Genomic DNA, 19,133 nt, shown 5'->3' on the forward strand with positions numbered 1-19,133 from the left:
TGAAAAGATTCCCATGTGGCCTCCCAGCCAGCATCATTCCAGGTGAGGAAAACACCAGCAAGCACAGCAAACGGACAAGTTACCACACACGAGCCAACTGAGTTCGGAGGCACATTGCAGTGTTCATAAAACTTTCCTGTGTCAGGTTCAACATCGCAAGCATCACCCACAGAAACTGCTACAATTCTGATGTTCATGAGCTGCAAACACATTCTCTTAAGTCGCATCTTCCTCTATGTAAAACAAAACTGGGAATCAATTTTCTGTGATAGGAATCTAGAAGTTTTTATGAAACCAAAATATACCCCTCTAGACATTTTTCCTCTTGCATCTTTCAGCTTGTCACTTACCTGCTTGTAGATTTCTGGGCAGCTTCTTCACATATTTTGCTTTTTAAAAAAAGTTAACATCAACAAAATACTAGGTTTCAGTGAATCTTTCCTAAATCAAATAATCTATTGTAAACTTTCTGCAGTAATTTTTCATGTAAAAAGCGTAATTTTTCCAAATCATTTTTAAGCTATTAAAAAGACTGTGATCTCACAGGTACTCACAGAAAGCTTTCCATCACGGTTTGCTTCTTCTCTTTCCGCCAGGGCCTGCAAAAAGTTATCTTTGAGTTCTTTTCCTGTGCTTGCTAGCAACCTAGAAAACAATGGTACAATTATTACTATTAATTATTGCCATTGGCATGGGGTTCACTGTTGGGTTAAACGTTCTGTAAATACAAAGAGACAGTCCTCACCCTATCATAGCTGATTTGTCTGTTGCTTGTTCTGATTTTACATACCATAAAAACATTCATCAAAATTAATCACTATTGCAGATGTACAGTATAATAGTAGTTTATCACAACTTGACTTCTACTTTCATGCATTTTCAATTATAAAAAATAGGCATTTAAATTATTTCTGCTGTATCTACAGAATTATGGCCAAGGTCATGTTTACATAAGAATACCAAATTTACAGTGTGTAAAAATATAAACTTCAACAGATTCCATACTTTATTCTTCCACCAGCAACTAATCAAATTAACTACTACATACTTAGGTTGCTGGTGCAGTAGGATCTTTATACTTTCTCTATCCTTAAGTACAAAACATATAAAAGAAAACTTATTTTGCTCCACAAAAACTAGCAAAACAAAAATCACAAAAAAGGATGGCGTACTCTAAAAAAAATCGCTCCTTAACTTTGGAACATACCACGCTACAACTAAAACAGTACTTAAAAACAGAAAACATGTACCACTTCTGTCTGTTGACAAAACACCATGATTATTGTTGTCTGTAAGGTTCTTAGCCTAATCCCAAGCCCTTCTGCACCTACAGCAGTCATTGCACTCACTCCAGCATGCTTTGCACAGATGAGGAGAAAATGGACACTGAGATTTTGCACTCTAGCAGCTTCAGCAGGAACTTTTTTCCCTCTAATGCTTAAGTCAGTGAATGATCATCAGAGTTTTTCTTTTTAAGCAACCAAAGGCACACCAGTGCCTCCGAGTTCAGCACATGTCTACCTGAAAGGGGAAGGATTGTGAACATCCCCCACTCTCTTGACAGGAATATTTCAATAAAAAGCAGCAGCAAACATCAATCTAAGTAGGTGGAATACAGCATCAGGAAAGATCTTTGTTTCAAGTGTGTACTTTATCAGGTTTCAAATGAAAGTGCCATAAAAAAAAAAAAAAAAGAAAAACTCCCTTTGGTATTTTTTATTTTTTTTTTTTAATATAGTCATGCATAGTAATGTCCTTTAATGGAGTGAAAAGCCTGTATCTAAGATCCGAAACTCTGATGTAGAGCTATTAGGTCAATCTCTGGCCACCTCACCAGCTGTTATCCAGAAATACATTAGTTTGAAACTGTTACGGAAGTGCATCTGCTGCACTGTAAAGATAAAACAAATCAAAGGCTAACATATGGATTAAAACACCTCAATTAATTAGATATAAAAGAAGAATAAGAAATGGAGTATCAAATTTTCCTTTTCCTGCCCAGTTAAGAATTCCAGATTTCCAGACTTCATTTGTCTGGCAGATTTTAATACTAAATGGATAGTAAATCCATGTTTAACAACTGTTACAGCCTCAAGTTTGTTACTCATATTTCAAGCCAGAAGTATTTGAGTGCCTGAAAGATTGTGTTTTCACATACTTAAATCTACCTGTCCAATTAGAGACTTCAGTTTTCCTTAAAAAATAAATAAAAATATTCCTCTAATCCTTCAACTGCCAGCAAAATAGTACCTTTAAGTTACGTTAGAAAGCACTGATCCACCTTCAGAGCATTACAATGTATATTTATTTTTTTTTTGTTGTTTTAGACATAGTTACTAAGTGCATCGTTACTTCTGCATTAGAACAAATGGATACCTCCATCTTTTTCACAAATAGTGCAGCTTAATTTCAAACATGGATCACTGGGTGGCCTCACCTATGTCAAAAATCACAGAGTGTTAAAACACAGAGCTACAATTTCACAGGTGCATCACAGGTGTAAGGTGGGAGCTTTTCACAATCCTTGAACTAATTCCAAGGGGCATTATTGTGCCTTACTTGCTGTGTTGACTACTCAGGTTCTATATCTGAAAGTCTAACCTCCAAAGGACATAAGATGAGAAAAAGCAATCATCTGAAAAATATATTTTCTCTACGCTATTCTCAGTGACATTCCCAACTTCCTCTGTGGAAGATGCTTCTACTTCAGTTAAAGAATAATAATAAAAAAAAGTTTTCTTAGGTTTACTAAAATAACTTTGTTCTACTATGGTCCAAAAGGAAAATAATTGACATTACAGGTGAACAAAACATTAGGAATGCAACAGATTGTGGTTTAAGTGGCACAGAACCAAGATCACATAGAGCAGTGCTTATATTTTAATAAAAAGAGGTGAGAAAGAAGGACCAAAAAAAAAAAAAAAAAAGCAAAATTTTTGAGTTATATCTGAGAAATGCATAAAAAACATGTATCTAGTAAAATATTTCTAGAAAAAAAAATAAATAATCATTTTACCCTCACAACAAGGTCCTGATGGATGAAAAGTAAAAACAAACAAGCAAACATGTTTGTGGGACCAGCGAGTGCAGAAACCAAACATGAGCTGTGTTCTCTACATTGGACTGAGACTCTCTGAAATCCCCTGCCTTTAAACACATTTTACTGGATAAATAACAGAGGTATCACTGTTAAATCTGAATCACAAGAAAGCAGAAATAATCTGGGGTACACCTTTATAATTTAGAAAACAGAAGAGCGTCAAAGACAAAAGAGGAGCTTAACACTTAAAAAGCCTGAATTCTAAAACTCCAGGACCTTGAAGGATCCCACAACATCTAAACAAGCATCCATCTTTTCTGAGGTAGAAACAAACAACTAGTTGGTAAACTTTCCACTTTATTTCCTGCTTGTATGTGTATGTTGTTTCTGTGAGTCTTGTTCGTTTTCACTTCTTTAACCCTTACGATGTGTATCCTCTGCCTCTCTGTGCCAGCTGGGAGTTCCTTCTCTCTTCCTGGGGCCTGCCCACACAGGAGAAGCCCAATCATTTTCCTTACAGGAGACTTTAAGCTGGCATAGTTCAAACAGTACAAAAGGTCACACGAATATTTTTAAGACTCACTCAAGTCAGGCTCATTTCAATACCAAACAAATCAGTCAGGAACTGACCTGAGATGCCCACAATGAATTGCAAGCTTCTACAGACAGTGAGGTGTTTCAAAATAAACAAGCAAAAACCTTCTGGTTTGACTTCAATAATCTATACATAAAGGACTGCAAGCCTCCAAGGACTTTCGTTTGAAATGAACTGGTTTAAAAACAATTTAAGTTGCCATCATACATGGATCTTGTGTGAGTAAAGAGTAGGACGATGCAGCTTTTACAGGAACATTTTATGAGCACTTGTTACTTGCCAGTCTTCAAGAAAAAAAAAAATTAACTTTTGTCCCCTTGCCACAGATGCATGCACTTTTTAGCACCCTAGTACAAGAGAAAAGAAAAGATCAAGGCATTCCACTCCACAGAAGTTCCCCCACACATAAACAGGCCGAAATGCCGGGGTGTGACTGGTTAGGAATTCAGAGGCCACGTGAACGCTTGTTCCATCTTCCTGCCAGACTGGATGAGGGAGTTCTCTGGGCAGGGAGGAGCGGCAAGGAATTCTCTAGCACCCCCTTAACACCGCTGCTGTCTAATGAGGTTATCTAACTTGCAGTGACCCCAAAATTGTTGTTTAAATGTATCAAAATAAAATAATAAATTAAAAAGCTATTCCCTCAAAACTCTGGATTAGGTCCTCCACAAATCTAGAGGACTACAAATCGTATAGCAGTAAAGAAGAGATGCCAAAGATACCTTTGCTTTCTCATAGAAACTTGCAGGCTGCTGCAGCTCTTGCAAAGGAGACCAGAGAATGTTTCATTATCAGCATGAAACTGCATCTCTGCAGCATCACACATGTAATTGTAACAGGTAATGAGCTTAGCATGCACTGCCTAATTACTGCCACCACTCAATTCCTGCCTCAGCATACTTGCAGAGGATGACTTCGAGGGAACACCCTATTTACAAGGCAGCGTTATCTCTTGATGAGGTATCCTGATGGTAGCTGCAGCCCCCTGAACACGACTCTGCTGGAACTCCCAGTGTACCTGACGGATGTCTGAAATTATTACCTGACTTCAGGGGTAGCAGCACACATGAAGAGCAGGATGTTGGTGTGCTGGTCGCTGCACAGCCCTCCTGTCCTGCTGGGCCAGGAGCCAGCCAGAAACAGCAGGCTGGTGGAAAAATTAATGCACAGGAGAAAGTTACTATTCACTTATTTCGAAGGGTCATCTGAGAGGCACAAAGATTAAGCATCATATCCAGGTACAACACAATGTCTCTCCAGTTGTGTTGTTACTGTTACCAACCTGCAAATGTTCCGTAATTAGTTCTTGTATTAAATACTAATTTCTATATTTTTTTCTATATTCTAATGGTTTCTATATTCTAACTTCTCCCCTTCTAAAGATCTGCTTTACCTGCAGGTAAATAAGAGTAAATGTTAACCATGACTAATACTGTCTGTCAATGAAAGCAATAGTGAAATTAAGTATTACAGCTTTGCAGACATTAAAAAGGACACTTTTCTCAAGGAACTGGTTTGGATACAGGAAGTCCTAGTGATGTTAACCCTATTAACTGTTGGTTGTTGGTTTTCATTCCATAAATCAAACTCTTTTATATGATGCTCTAACTTTCCCCTTGCATTGTCACACCACCTTGCTCCTCTCTTCCAAGGGCTCCTAGGACCTCCCACCAGCCCACAGGCCCCTCTCAGGTTCCCAGTTCAGATGCATTTTGCTTGCAGCGCGCTTCTCAGGTCCTCACTGATACACATTAGTGCAGCAGAAAGAAGGAAATCTCCTTCCTAACCTGAGTTCGGGGTCCTCAATTCTTATTTTGACAGGCTACAATGTCCCCCTGCCTGTTCTGCCCCCCCCCCCCCCCCCCCCCCCCCTTTTTTTTTTTTAATGGTTCCCTAGGGTTTTGTTTACTTGATTTTATTCCATCTTTTACCATGTGGGCTTTTACCGAGAGTGCTGTGGAGTCACAGTTGGAAACAGAACAATGCAGTTTAACTTTTAGAGAGCCCTGTTGACCTGGAGAATGCTTTTTATCAAACTGAGATAATGGGAAGAACATCTAACAGTCACACTGTTATTCTTTTAACAGTACGCTGCATGTTCCAGTTTAGCAGAAAGCTGGACAGGAATGCACATTCTCACCTAACTTCTGCAAAGCAGCTGTGTTTTGCAAACACCTGCCCCAGGATTAGTGGGGAGATAGGCGTAAGAACTCAGTCCCAAAGTTACTCCCTCATCTCAAGACACGTAATTTGTATTTTGAAACTTCTGAAGTTTCAACCTCTCTGTGCCATGCACTTACAGCATTGTGTCCTGAGGCAGGACTATTACTTGAGTGCTGTTCCAAGACATCAGATGCCTATTTGTTTTCTTTACACCAAGTATGCATGCTTGAAAGAGGAGAGAGAGACTGCAGTACAAGATTATGCCTTAAAGACCAAGGTGTAAGGCTGGGACTGGAAAGACTGAAGTTCATTATCTTGCTCTGTCAAATACGTGACACAAGCTTGGCCATTGGATCAGTTTTCTTGTCCCAGCTTTTCACACTGGAAAGCAGGCACAACTACTTTTCCAGGTTAAAGTGGCCCAACACAGCAAGGCTATCTGACCCTGCATGAGGAACAGGGCTCGACAAATAAACAGGGAAGCATTAAGACACTGTGGTAACGCAGAATGGAGATTCATTCATGTCTGTTCAGTCATAAGGACCGGAAACTTCATCAAATAGCTTGATCCACTTCTCATCTGCAGGTCTCCCCTGCAAGGATATGATCAAGCACACTTCCTCCACAGCAACACTTGGTGTTCATCAGATTTGAGTGTGGCTCTGGCACAGTAAGGCAGGATGTTAATGCCGACCTCACAGGAAGGCAGCATATAGAGGGGCAGAACTGGCTCTGGTTCCAAGAGTTCCTTCAGCACTTCTGGAGATCTCTGCAGCCCAAACCCACTCCTGTCTAAGCCCTCTGCAAAGCTCCCACCGGGCCTCCCAAACACTACATCTTGATCTAATAGTTTCAGGGCATGCCGGCATTGACATTCATATGTACAACTTCATTAATTGTGAAATTTCAATTTCGAAATGTGTCTGTGCTAAAAAAGAACCATTCCTGACAACAAGGAGTTGGATTAAGAAGTTATGTAGGAAGAGAATATTAAATTTCCAACTGATCTGACATTTTTTGGCATATAATCATTTGTAAAATCTGCTGTAAAAGTTGTGATTGATGGTTACAGAATTTGACATAGAGGAAATACTTTTCTAAGGACCTTAATACCACACATTTCATTGTTTAATAAAATGAACAACAAACTATAACAAGTACACTTACTACATATTTATAACTTCATGAAATAAGCAAATTTTTAAAAACCATTTGAGTTGCTTACACACTTCTCTGGAACAATCTGCACAGCTATCACGGGCTTGGCTTGAGCCAAGGAGCCCACACCTGGCAAAACACTGGCACCAATGTTTCAAACGGTCTGAGCTACCAGCAACGTGACCCTGTCACCTATCCAAGTCACAAGCTTGGAAGAAAAAAAAAAGTTCCTTTATCAGCTCTGGTTAAGGTCCAGGAATGCACTGCTGCCGATGACAAACAAGGAAGGAGGGAACTTGAGAGATTTTTCCCTATGCAGCTATCACAGCTCACCCTCTATTAAAAGAAAAATCCTTGTCCTATATGTTAAACCTTACATATGGATGTTTGTAATAAGAAAAAGGTGAGGGAACTTGTCCACATATACCATTATGTCATGCACACAGGCTACCAGAAGGGTTTTGATAGCCTTCTATTTACTGAAGTATTTATTTATTAAGAGTCAAGATATTGACTCCAAGAACTCTGCAACATATAGTGCAATCCCCAGGCCAAGTCAAGTCCTTCATGGGATATCAATTTATAATTTATAGTCTAAAAACAAAGTTGCTGATGACTGTCCAGCAAGATTCCCGCACCTAAGCTTTCAGCCTGATGTGTAGCTAAGTACTGGCCAAATCCATAAAACATTCACCACCTCTTCCATTTCAAAGAGGAGACAGCCTGGAGAGCACACAGAGGAGCCGAGTGGCTACAGGCATTCAGGAAAGTGCCCAGGGACTTGTCAGGAGCTGGGGAACCCTTGGGCACAGTGATGTGTCATTGGCACACCACCCTACTGATATCCCTTTAACGCTCCCAGCGCTTGTGTGTGTGAACCTTCCCACCCTATAGACAAGGCTGGGAATGAAGCAGTAGAGCAGCCAGCTGGGAGATGCCCAGCACTCAATGATTCCCCCTAAGACAGAAGAATTTTCCAGAAGACGGACAGCCCAGCCTCCAGGCTAATGTCACATTGCCAAAGTGGCAGTGAAAACCTGTCCAACCCACCAGTGACTACTGAGAGGGTCACTAATGACACGAGGCTGAGGGAATCACCTGCACCCGCCATGCTTGTGCTGTGGCTTTCGGGTCATTTGTGGAAAGACAGACATTCTGTTTAACAAAATATGTCTAGAGGTGGTTCTGGGACATCTCACTTCAAAAAAATTACTGTTTCACAAGTGACTAGGAAAAGAGAGCTAGGACAGAACTAGGCAATTCAGGCATCAAACAAACAAAAAAAAAAAATCTGACCAGGCTATGTCAAGCATTCACTGAAATATTTACCTCTTTTGGTCACAAAAGGACTTCAATCTGTTAAAAAGAAAATAAAGCACCTCTAATTGTTAAGCATTTTTACTGTATCTGCCTACATTTTTGGCAACACAAAAGATCTTGGCATTGGGATGTAATTAGTAATGGAGAAACTTATTTATGATGATAAATACACTTATCAAAATCTGGAGATCATTCACTGAAGAGGCCAACAATGTAGATTCACAAGAAACCCCGACAGGCTTGCAACCTTTCTCCTACAAAGATGGATTATTTGATTGCCTTCAACTGTGAAAACTGAGCCTCAAAGTTGCAGTTCTTAGACAAGACTCTTACTTCCAGCTCTCAAAAACATCCACTTCTTATATCACCTTTTTTCCTTCTGTATCACTGTCGGTCAAAGCCTTGGTTTCCAGCTGAGGAAAGCGGAGCAGAACAAGCTACTGCCATGCAGCAGGAGCCACATGGTGCCCAGTGACAGCCACCCAGCTCCCTCAGGCTCCCACTCGCCTCATTGATGGCAGAGCCTCCACGGAGGAGGGGAGCTCCTGGGACACGTGTGGGCGTAGGATAAATAGTTTGCCTAAGCACACAGATGGATCAGGGTCAAAGCAGTCAAGATTTGCTAGCCATTTGCCAAGAAAGGGTTGGCTTTTATAATTGATTTCATGAGAACATATTGACCTTTTACTAACAGGTGCAACAGTGTGGGTGCAAGTCAGATAATCCCTGTTTCCAGTACAACACAGCATTTGCTATAACAACAGAATGAAAACTCTGTTTTCTGGGTAAGAAAAATCTTTAAAAGAAACTGCTTCCACTCAGCACCTGGCCCCGCACTCTCTCCAGCTTGTGCCATGTCAGAAGTGCCCAGACATGAGGCGTGACTCTCCTCTGATGTATGCTGGTTCGCCCAACCTATTCTCCGTGCCTGCTGTAGTGACTGAGAGCACCTCCACCAATGCCTCCTTTAAATGAGAATTTCCCTGTCAAAAGCCTTGCAAGCTGAAGCCATTCGGCCCCAGAACAAGTCACTGCTTTAACACAGCACAGGCCAAGCTCTCCTCCTTGCTTCCATTCTTCCTTCCCTGTCTCCCCCTGAACTACAGCAACTAAAACCAGCTGCTTTGAGGCAGGAGGTGTCACTGAGGAGAAGAATGGGGGAGCAAGGAGAAAGGGGTCAGGAGACATGAACACGGACCAGAAGCTGCTCCAGTTTCCCCAGAGTAACTGGCACAAACAGAGGCTACTGCTGGACGAACAGCCTGGAGCTGACGGACACAAACACTTAGCAAAAGCAGATTCAGGTGGAACAGGGAGAGCCAGCACACACCTGTTTGCTCCACCTCATGAACGCTCCATTCTCCATGTCCAACTTTGCTGAGGGGAAAAAAAATATGTATACTTCTAAAGCAGAAAGATTTAAGGCAGCGCACTTCAATGAGGTGCTCTTATCTTTTTTGTGCTTGGCTGGCTGACCACTCTCCACTTCAATGACTTGGCTGCTATTATGCAAATGAGAAGGAAGCCAGAAGTCATGCACCTGTGTTTGCCCCTGCATTTGGGACGGCTGCGAGGTCCGTGAGCCCTGTTATGTGGTCGGCAGGCAGGTGGGATTGCTCCGCTCAGGTTACAGCCAGGCAAGTGAAGGGCTTTTGGGGCTCAAACAACTGTTACCAAGAATTCAAGACAACACAGTGGTTAGACTGGGTTTTACAGCCAAGGAGAACAAAAACTTTGGATATTTCTGAAAGCACAGCATTTAATACAGCTGCAGATCTGCACCCAGATGCTTTCTACGTGAGAAAAGAATAAGGCTCCGACCCAGCAGGGCATCCCTCCAACACAACGCACGAGTCAGTCCCACTAGCTCAGATGCTGAACAAAGCTTATGTGCGGCACCGCTGGCAGCACTGGGGCTTTACACATTTTCTAGTACAGGTCGTAATGACAAGAGAAACTTTCTTCTTGCTTTTGGGGAGATCTGCTTCACTGCCAACGTCGTCTCAAGTCCAGACCCTAGCTGTTTTGGTTTACTGACCGTTAACAGTAGCTTCCATCTCAACAGAACCTGTCTTTTCAGCAGGTTCCCCAACGCACACTGCTTTTGCCTGGTGCATGCAAGCTGTTCTGTATAGACCTGAAAGTCTCCAGTAATAACATCACGAACTGGTGGCAACAGTGAGCAGCATATAAACACCAGTACATGTATTTGAATGTTTAGCTTCTGAAACAGTGATTAGCAGACTAGCAGATCTACAGACTAACCTTACAAGTTACCGCTTTCAATGGGGAGGGGAAAAAAAAAAAAAAAAAAAAGCCTACCTGGAGTTCCAAAGGATTATCAACCCGACTCTCCAATTTGGTGAAAACAAAAACTGTTGAAGACTCACTACTACTCTGAATTGAACAGGCAGGTCTAAACAAAACATCTGGTGCACCAGTGCTCTGTCATATGGTATACTGAAGAGAAAATGAGAATAAAAGAACATCTTTTAAAGAATGGCTGTGCCGTGCTTCTGAGCAGGTTGATGAGTATGGGCAGAAAGTCACAGAGAAAGCAGCAGTGCCCTGGAAAGAGAGGAAGAACTCAGGTTGAGGTCATACAAGAAGTACCCAGTTCAAAAAGACTGGCCCTAACCAGCAGACGCAAATGGCCAGCTTGCACGTGTGCAGCAAACACATACCCCTTCAGCTATCCCACCAGGCTGTTAAGAGGGCTTTGGGGGAAGAGAGGAGACAGTCTGTGGAGTCTGAGAATCTACCTGAAAACTTCACAGCAAAAAAAAAAAAAAAAAAAAAAAAAAAAAAAGAGCAGAAGCATAACCACAAACAAGAAGCATGTCAGCTTTTCTGGGCACTCAGGAAGTTGGGCAGCTCTGCTTGGCTACAGAACTTTCAAATGATTTTCTGAGTGCTGGTGCCAGGGCAGAGGGAAGGAGGAATTATTTTCTACTAGCCGATAATTATTCCTTTAGCTGCTTGGTTTCCTTCAAGCTTAATTAAATAAACATGTTGTTTCTACAAGAATTCTTACCTCTGAATTATGAGTATTTTGCCTCAACTTTCACCTACATAAAATCGTTTGGCTGTGAATCTGACAAATGGGAGACTCCTTCAAGTCTAGCAATGGAGAACATGAGGAAGAGGCCTCTGGAGAGAGGGAGAAAGACACGGGGTTTAGCCCACACTTCACGTAAACATTTCTTAACATCGACAAATATCTCCTAGCAAGACTAAGCTGAGTTTCAGCTAAGTGTTGTGAACATTTCGCAGGACCTTATTTGCTTGCAGATTCCAACTTCCATTGCTCTGAACAACTTTATTTTGCTGGAACTTGCTGATGCTTTCACCAAGACCACCTGCTTTCATAACCATTTCGGTAGAGAGGATTTAAGTTGTCAAAGCTGGTTAATATTTCACATACTGTTGCACTGATTTATTGGTGAGTTGATATTTTGCTATTGGTACTATTAAGAAAAAAAAGAAACCACTAACATTTGGGATAAAAAATAAACACGGCAGTGAAACACTGCTGTGTACTGAAAAACCCCAAATCCTGACCTTTTCAAGTAAGCTCCCCCCTCCTGCTCCCTTCCTAATTGCCAAGGAAAGCAAGCTGTTTCTAGACTCAGCAAAGCCACTGGTTGAAGTCCAGCTAAGGTCCTCAACGCACGGTAACTACCTCACCAGCACTGAGGGATTTATAAATTTGATTTAAAATCTATCAGCAAAGTTGGTAGGAAGGTTATTGTCTGGGGAACAGGGAGCCATCCCTTTCTCTTCTCTGTGCTTTTCATGGAATGTGTTTTTTTTGTTTGTTTGTTTTTGTTTGTTTGTTTGTTTTTGATGATTCTGCCAAAGAAAACCTCCACAAAACTGCAATTACAATATATTTTAGGTGGGGGAATGGGAAGGGAATATTGTATGACCATGTTTGCAGCAAGAAGAACCAAATGAAAAGTTCAGATCGGTAACAGATCTGGATTCCATCCTTTTCCTCCTCACTTCTGACAGGGAAACTTACAGAGCTAGCTGAACTCTCGGCATGAGGAATGAACAGAACTGGCTAGGGCCAAATGCTCTGGAAACAGATGCTACACAACATTTCCATGTGTCATGCCCCGCACCTCTGCTGCTTCAAGTCTTGCCATCCATGCTGGAGGCTGGCTGCTGCCCCCGTGTGCCCCCAGCATCTCCACGGCTGGTATTTAACAGCAGATATTAACCACCCCAAAAAATTATTGCCAATGCAACAGGGTGAAATGCAACTGCTTCAGCGCTGAGTGAGGCCAGACTGTGGTTATGCCCAAGTAGGAAAGTGGTCTGAAGAACTGTGTGCTTGTTTCCAAGCAGTCACCCAGTTGTGCATCTGAAAAACACCCAACAGGCTGACTTGAAGATGGATGGAGAAAGGCACAGGTGTGTTTCTTTACAGATAAACAAGCTTAATTATGGGCAGTGTAGAACAAAATAATTTTTAAGGACTTGCTAGCTGATGAAAAAGACAGAGCTTGCAGGTCATCCAAGATAAAAAAAAAAAAATCCCAGGAGAATTAATTGCTCAGGAGAGAAGAAAACAGACAAGGATGGTAATCTGACTCCAGCAGAACATTCCCCACCTGCTCCCAGACAAATGCACCTGCCAACAGCCATTTAGACGTCTCACTTCCAAACTTCTGTGTTAAGCCAACAAATTATGAAGTTTCAGTCTTCGAGCATCTGAGATTTGGCCTCAGTTACTGCCATATTGAGCAAAAGAAAACAGAGGTCAACTCGAGTCTCTAGACTGAGATTTTAGCAGCATCTGCTAGATTTACTACCTGACCTCATATATTATCACTCTCTTTATATAAAAGACTCATTCTCAACACCATGTTGTGGTACAAAATGCTTTGGCTTTTCCTACCCCTGAATGGTGCAATATTTAGATTTAAGCAAAAAGACCAGGCATCACCTGCATGCGTTTGTACAAAATTAAAGCACTTGGGCTATCTTCTGTAGCTGTAACTCACCCTCTCAGTGTCCCCGAGAACCTGCCTCCCCTGTGACCTAATGTTAAAGTCATTGCCCTGCTCATCCACAGTGGCTGCAAGATTTCACACCATGATGCCCAAAGCAGTAACAAACCTTGGCAGAATGTTTGAAGTCATCTGCAAACTCTAGTAGGACACTGTCATAACCATGGATCCCATAAGCACTAAGAAACAAACACTGATGTAACTGGGATGTTGATTTAGAATCCTAAAATAGTACACAGGAAAGTTATCTGTGCACCACCTGCATGGCTCCTTCCCCAAAAGCATCAGCAGTGCTCGCTACCCTCAGGTGGAAGAATCACAGAATCACAGAATTTCTAGGTTGGAAGAGACCTCAAGATCATCGAGTCCAACCTCTGACCTAACGCTAGCAGTCCCCACTAAACCATATCCCTAAGCTCTACATCTAAACGTCTTTTGAAGACCTCCAGGGATGGTGACCCAATCACTTCCCTGGGCAGCCTGTTCCAATGCCTCACAACCCTTTCAGTGAAGAAGTTCTTCCTAACATCTAACCTAAAACTCCCCTGGCTCAACTTAAGCCCATTCCCCCTCGTCCTGTCACCAGGCACGTGGGAGAACAGACCAACCCTCACCTCGCTACAGCCTCCCTTGAGGTACCTATAGAGAGCGATAAGGTCGCCCCTGAGCCTCCTCTTCTCCAGGCTGAACAAGCCCAGCTCCCTCAGCCGCTCCTCGTAGGACTTGTTCTCCAGGCCCCTCACCAGCTTCGTCGCCCTTCTCTGGACCCGCTCAAGCACCTCGATGTCCTTCTTGTAGCGAGGGGCCCAAAACTGAACACAGTACTCGAGGTGCGGCCTCACCAGAGCTGAGAACAGGGGAAGAACACACTGCCCCTGGGGTGAGCCTCATGTTTGGGCTTTGCACAGGGACTTAGAGTTTTAAATAATCTTCTGCAGCATGTGACATGTGTGCTTATATATGCCCTATTCCCCCTTCCCAAGCTACATCCCCAAGATAATAGAGGAAAATGAAAACAATAATCAAATAAATTTCCCTATGTTACTGACTTGCGTCATGTTTTGCTTGGGATTTTCAAAGATTATGCATTTGTAGGAATTGGCCTGTGTTTCCTTGGGACCAAAATCATCTTGACAGAGCTGAAAGGGGTGGTGATGTCCATTTTGGAGTGGACTTAGCAGCCAGCTTAGTATCTACCCTTGAGTAAAAAGAAGAGAGTTTCATTCTGCAATGCTGACACTCATGTTAATCAAACCAAAGAAACTCAGTGAAAACACATAGTTCTTACCTCACTGTAAGCACCTGTTTATAAAAAAACAGAATTTATGGAAGTGAAAATAAACAGTAACAGAAATTGTACCTTTATATCAAGCTGCAGAAAGTGGATTAAGTGCAAGCAAACCCTAAGTATCTGGGGGACAGAAGGAACTCTAGAATAGCTTCGTTGAATCCTACTGACATACTCAATTATTTGTAAAGCTTTAGCAAGCATACTAGTAAAAAAAGAGACTGAAAAAAGCCTGAAAGCAAGACATCACATACATATAATTTTCTAAAATAACTGGTAGAATTGTGTTCACTTGTGCAGAAGTTCCATTTATTTAAATCCTGTGGGATTTGCAAGGGGAGTATATGATTTTAGCTCATTTATAATACACCTGCTATTTTTATTTCCTTATTTCATAAGCATTAGCATATGCCATTCTTTTTTTTCCAGTAGCGTGCAGTATTACAAAAGATCTAGGTAACCTTGTTATGAAGCTCTAAACTGAACTTTTTGGGGGATCCTTGCAGATACTTACTACCTCCAAGAAAAGCTACTACAGAAACTGTCACAGTTAATTAATAAGCTCATTTTGCATGTTCTGTCCAAAGCTCCAAGCTATTCCATAAGCAAAGGTTAAGAACAAATACCCTCAGAGGCTGCACAGGAAAGAGGAGGCACTTCTGAAGAGCATTCATTTCTGACCAACAATAGGAAACAAAATGAAAGCGAGAGCAGAAATCCCACTTTAAGAGACCGTCCATCAGCAGCCTACATGCCTGAAGCAAAATACATTATATTTTGCTTTGGATAATCTAACCTTTGCTTCGGCCTCGCGCAATTCAACCATGACTCAAGCACCCAATTACAGGAAGTCCCTCTGGGCCAGCACAGCGATGTTTCTGATAACAGCAATTGAGGAAATGGAAAGCACTGTGCACAAGGAGATGTTTTCGTATAAAAAGCCTGGCCTGAGCAGGCTTGCGAGCTGTGAACAATTGTTGCTGATAACATTACATGAGCTGACTTTAAAATCTAAATAACACTGCTGCAATTAAAAACAACCTGTCTAGTTACCTTTCTGCAACCCGCTTAGATTAAAAGCTAGAACAGACAACATAATGTTATTTATTTCCTTCAGTGACTATAGATTAAGTTAACTCAAGTTGCCTCTTTTCAAGTGACCCTGATTTTCAACAAGTACTGAGCATTCACCATGTAAAACTCAAGACCCATGGCCCAAGACATAAATCCTTCTAAAACTGGCCATTTTTTTTTATTTTTTTTTTAAGTGGCTAAGCCCATTCACAAAATGGCACTCAACCCATTCATCCCCACAGCTTCTCAAGGCCAAGATCCACACAATCAAATCACAGCCAAAATAAACATAGAGACACTAAATTGTTCTAACCAGCACCAGGCACGTCAATCTTGATTATTCCACAAAACGGGTATTTAGAATGGGTTTTGTACAGACTACTAGGTTATCTCTTGACTTAACCCTATATTTCATTTCTATAATCCATCAACACTGCAAGAAATCTGTCTTGTTACAGAAAATGGACAGAAGATATCAGACGTCCTTTCCTATCACACTGAAATAATTTGCTATTTGGAAACTGTTTCTCTTCCAAAGTGATAGAAAAAAAAATAATCTGATCTTTTCTGTTTTGGATCAGAATGCTGCATATTTGCTACTGGTTTAGCACTAAATAAATAACTCAGTCATACAGCACTGGAGCCTCTCTGCCACCTATGGAGAAGGGTGCAGTGAGCCCTGCTTCCCAACATCCGTGGTCTTGATGGCTCTTTGTCCATGAGCAAAATGAGAGACTGCTGACAACACACAAAAGTATTGGAGCTGCTCCAGTCTTCCCTTTCCTCCCAACATCATTTGTCCTCTTGGAAAAGACAGGCTTTCAGATTGTAAAGAATTTCATGTTTTCATTCCAAGCCCTAAGGCAGATGGAAAGTGCAATGGCCTAGAGGCTGAAATAGTAACATTTTGACCCATGAAGCGGAGCAGAAATATGCTCAAACACTGTGAATAGCGAGAAAACAAGGTGCTGAAAAGCATCAAGCCAGAAGTGGTGGCAGGAAAAGCTGAACAGCAGAGAGCCGAGGCACCAGCAGGAAGCAGCCCTGGTGCTGAGGGGCCTGGTACTGAGCTCTAAGCAGGACAAATGCCCAGAGCAGCAAGGGGTGATGGCTGCAGCACAAAACCACCACGTCCCAGCAGGCAGCTATACCATGCTGCACAGCACCACTGATCCCATGCAGAGTTATAGAGCAGCTCAGTGCATCCAAGCTACCTCCTGGGATGCCTTCCTGGATCAGTGTACCTCCAGAAGACCTTCAATTCTTGGGGGGAAACCAAGGACCAGCCCAACATTTTAACAACAGGACAATCAAATTTCTGTGCCAGCATCCAGGCTTTGCATGGCTTCATCAATTAGACAAGTGCTAATCATGGAACCTCAACCAAATCTGGCGTCTTGAGACAGGAGGATGTGGACACCAGCTCGGGCTGCCAAAAGGCAGCAGAGCAGCACCAGTGCAGAGGGATCCATTTCTGGAACACAGAAACAGCCCTCATATATGCTGGCATCCCCTCAAAACACCAAGGGTGCACCCTCAGAGCACTGCCTCCCTACATGGATATTTGTACAGACATAGGTTTCTTTGATGAATTCTGACCTGCCCCAAATTCTTCTATGGCCAGTGGGCACTCTGACATAGATAAGTTACAGCATTCAGGTGGTAGCAAGTAAAAGCATTTAGAGTTTTTTAGAAATGATCAGGACACCTTTAAGGGTGGGTCAAATGAGCCTGAGATGTTTGAGAGAAAATAATTGCAGCTATTTGCAATCTGCTGAGCGGGGAAAAGCAAGGACACCCTCAGCACAAGGACGTAACACCGTAATGGCAAAACAGCTTATTCATGTTGGATAGCGGGCTAAATCCTGATCCCGTTCACAAATAACTCCATGCTACATTAACATTTTAGGACTATGAATAATGAGAGATTTTTCAAGAGGCCTTTCAGTTAGCAGTTAAAGAATTAAAGGAAAAAAGGAGAACAGAGGAAAAAGTGGTAAGACCTCTGCTGCAGGAGTGGATGGAGAAGGAACTGAAAATTGCGAGCTACAACTTGATATAATTACCACCTCTACTTGAGGCTCACAGCTGCTGCCTAAGATGTTCCAGAAATTTCTGAAAGCTTTGAGACTGCTGCCAAAGCAAATGCTGTACACTGCATGGCCAGAGAGAGGATTTCTAGGCAGGATACCTATCATTATAAGGGAATTCAGAGCAGCTTGAGGTTTGGGGTTTTTTGCTAATCTTTTTGTTTAGATCTGAATTCCAAGGTACAAAAGAAAAAGCTTTTGGCACAAACTGACTGACAAGAATATTTCTGTTCATGTATTTAAGAGAGTAAGTTTTTGCCCAATGAGAGTGACTTAGCTAGTATACAGAAAAGGTTTTCTTCTAATTCCCAGCAAATACTGTGTTTACAGTAAAATTAGACTAGGTATTTTCTCTTCTGCCGAGCTATCGAATCCCATCTTTTGGTTAACTCTGCCACGTTCCCAAGAGATAAAAATCCCATCACAAGTAAAACATAGTGAAGTTAGACCAACTTAGAATTGTTGCAGTAAAGCTCTGCACAAGCAATTACCCTGTCCAAGCTAACAAACGAGCAGGAGTCATATTTGTATCAGAGCCTACAGAAATCTTACTTCAGGTATAAAAGCCAATGAATTATCCACAGAATTTAGGTTTGCAGGGGAAAGAAAGGCTGATTTGTTTACTCAATGGCAGAATGAATTTAAAGGTAAGAAAATAAATATATATTATCAGAATTGACAAGGTATGAAAAACAATTATGTTGCTACACTTTAAAGGAAACATGGACAAAGAGTTTTTGCAAACATGTCCACACATACTGAAAAAGATTTTTAGTAGCTAACTGCAAGGAAGATACAGAGCATAAGAATAATTTTCTAAATAAATTAGCAGTATTCTATCAAACATGTTAATATCTTAATCCTGGGATAATCGACTCCTTAACCTTTGGCACTTGAGTTTACTTAACTGGAGATACAATAATTATTTCATTATGAGGAAACACCCAGGTTGCAACTCAGAATCATTAAAATGCTTGCAGTCCTAACCATACATGCCGGAAGAACATGAGCTGTACTTACGCAAAGAAGAACAAGCCGCATTTCCAGCTCACATACACAGCCATACATAGACATGTCATGCAGCTCAGTAAAACTTCATTAACTTCACTAGAGCTATACAGATGACAGCAGTTGTGGGTCTGGCCCAACATCTTAAATATATAACAATAATAATAATATATAAAAAAACATTAAACTAAAATTCTATTATTAGGAGCTTACATGCTATTACATGTGTGCTTGCAAGCATAAAAGAGTAGTTTTATTATGTCTGATGAAAGGTAGCATGGTACTCGGCTCCCATACATATCCCCAAACAAGCTCCCTGGCAATTGGTTAATCCAAGAATCTGAAATTCTGCCAAGAAGCAAATCTTGCTCTAATATAA

General features: G+C 41.6%; 1 protein-coding gene across 1 annotated transcript in view; it reads right to left on the reverse strand.

Moving 5' to 3' along the window:
- Positions 1-15,408, reverse strand: part of CFAP299 (cilia and flagella associated protein 299) — a gene marked incomplete at both ends in the record, with an annotated part of 148,726 nt that extends 133,318 nt beyond the window's left edge. The window contains 3 exons of the mRNA XM_084286516.1: positions 555-645; positions 14,583-14,596; positions 15,379-15,408. Coding sequence (XP_084142642.1) covers positions 555-645; positions 14,583-14,596; positions 15,379-15,408 — 135 coding nt within the window. The remainder of the gene's footprint in view (positions 1-554; positions 646-14,582; positions 14,597-15,378) is intronic.
- Positions 15,409-19,133: the final 3,725 nt, after the last annotated feature.

The sequence above is a fragment of the Netta rufina genome (genome assembly GCF_964035555.1).
Source record: "Netta rufina genome assembly, chromosome: 4".
Classification (NCBI taxonomy): Eukaryota; Metazoa; Chordata; class Aves; order Anseriformes; family Anatidae; genus Netta; species Netta rufina.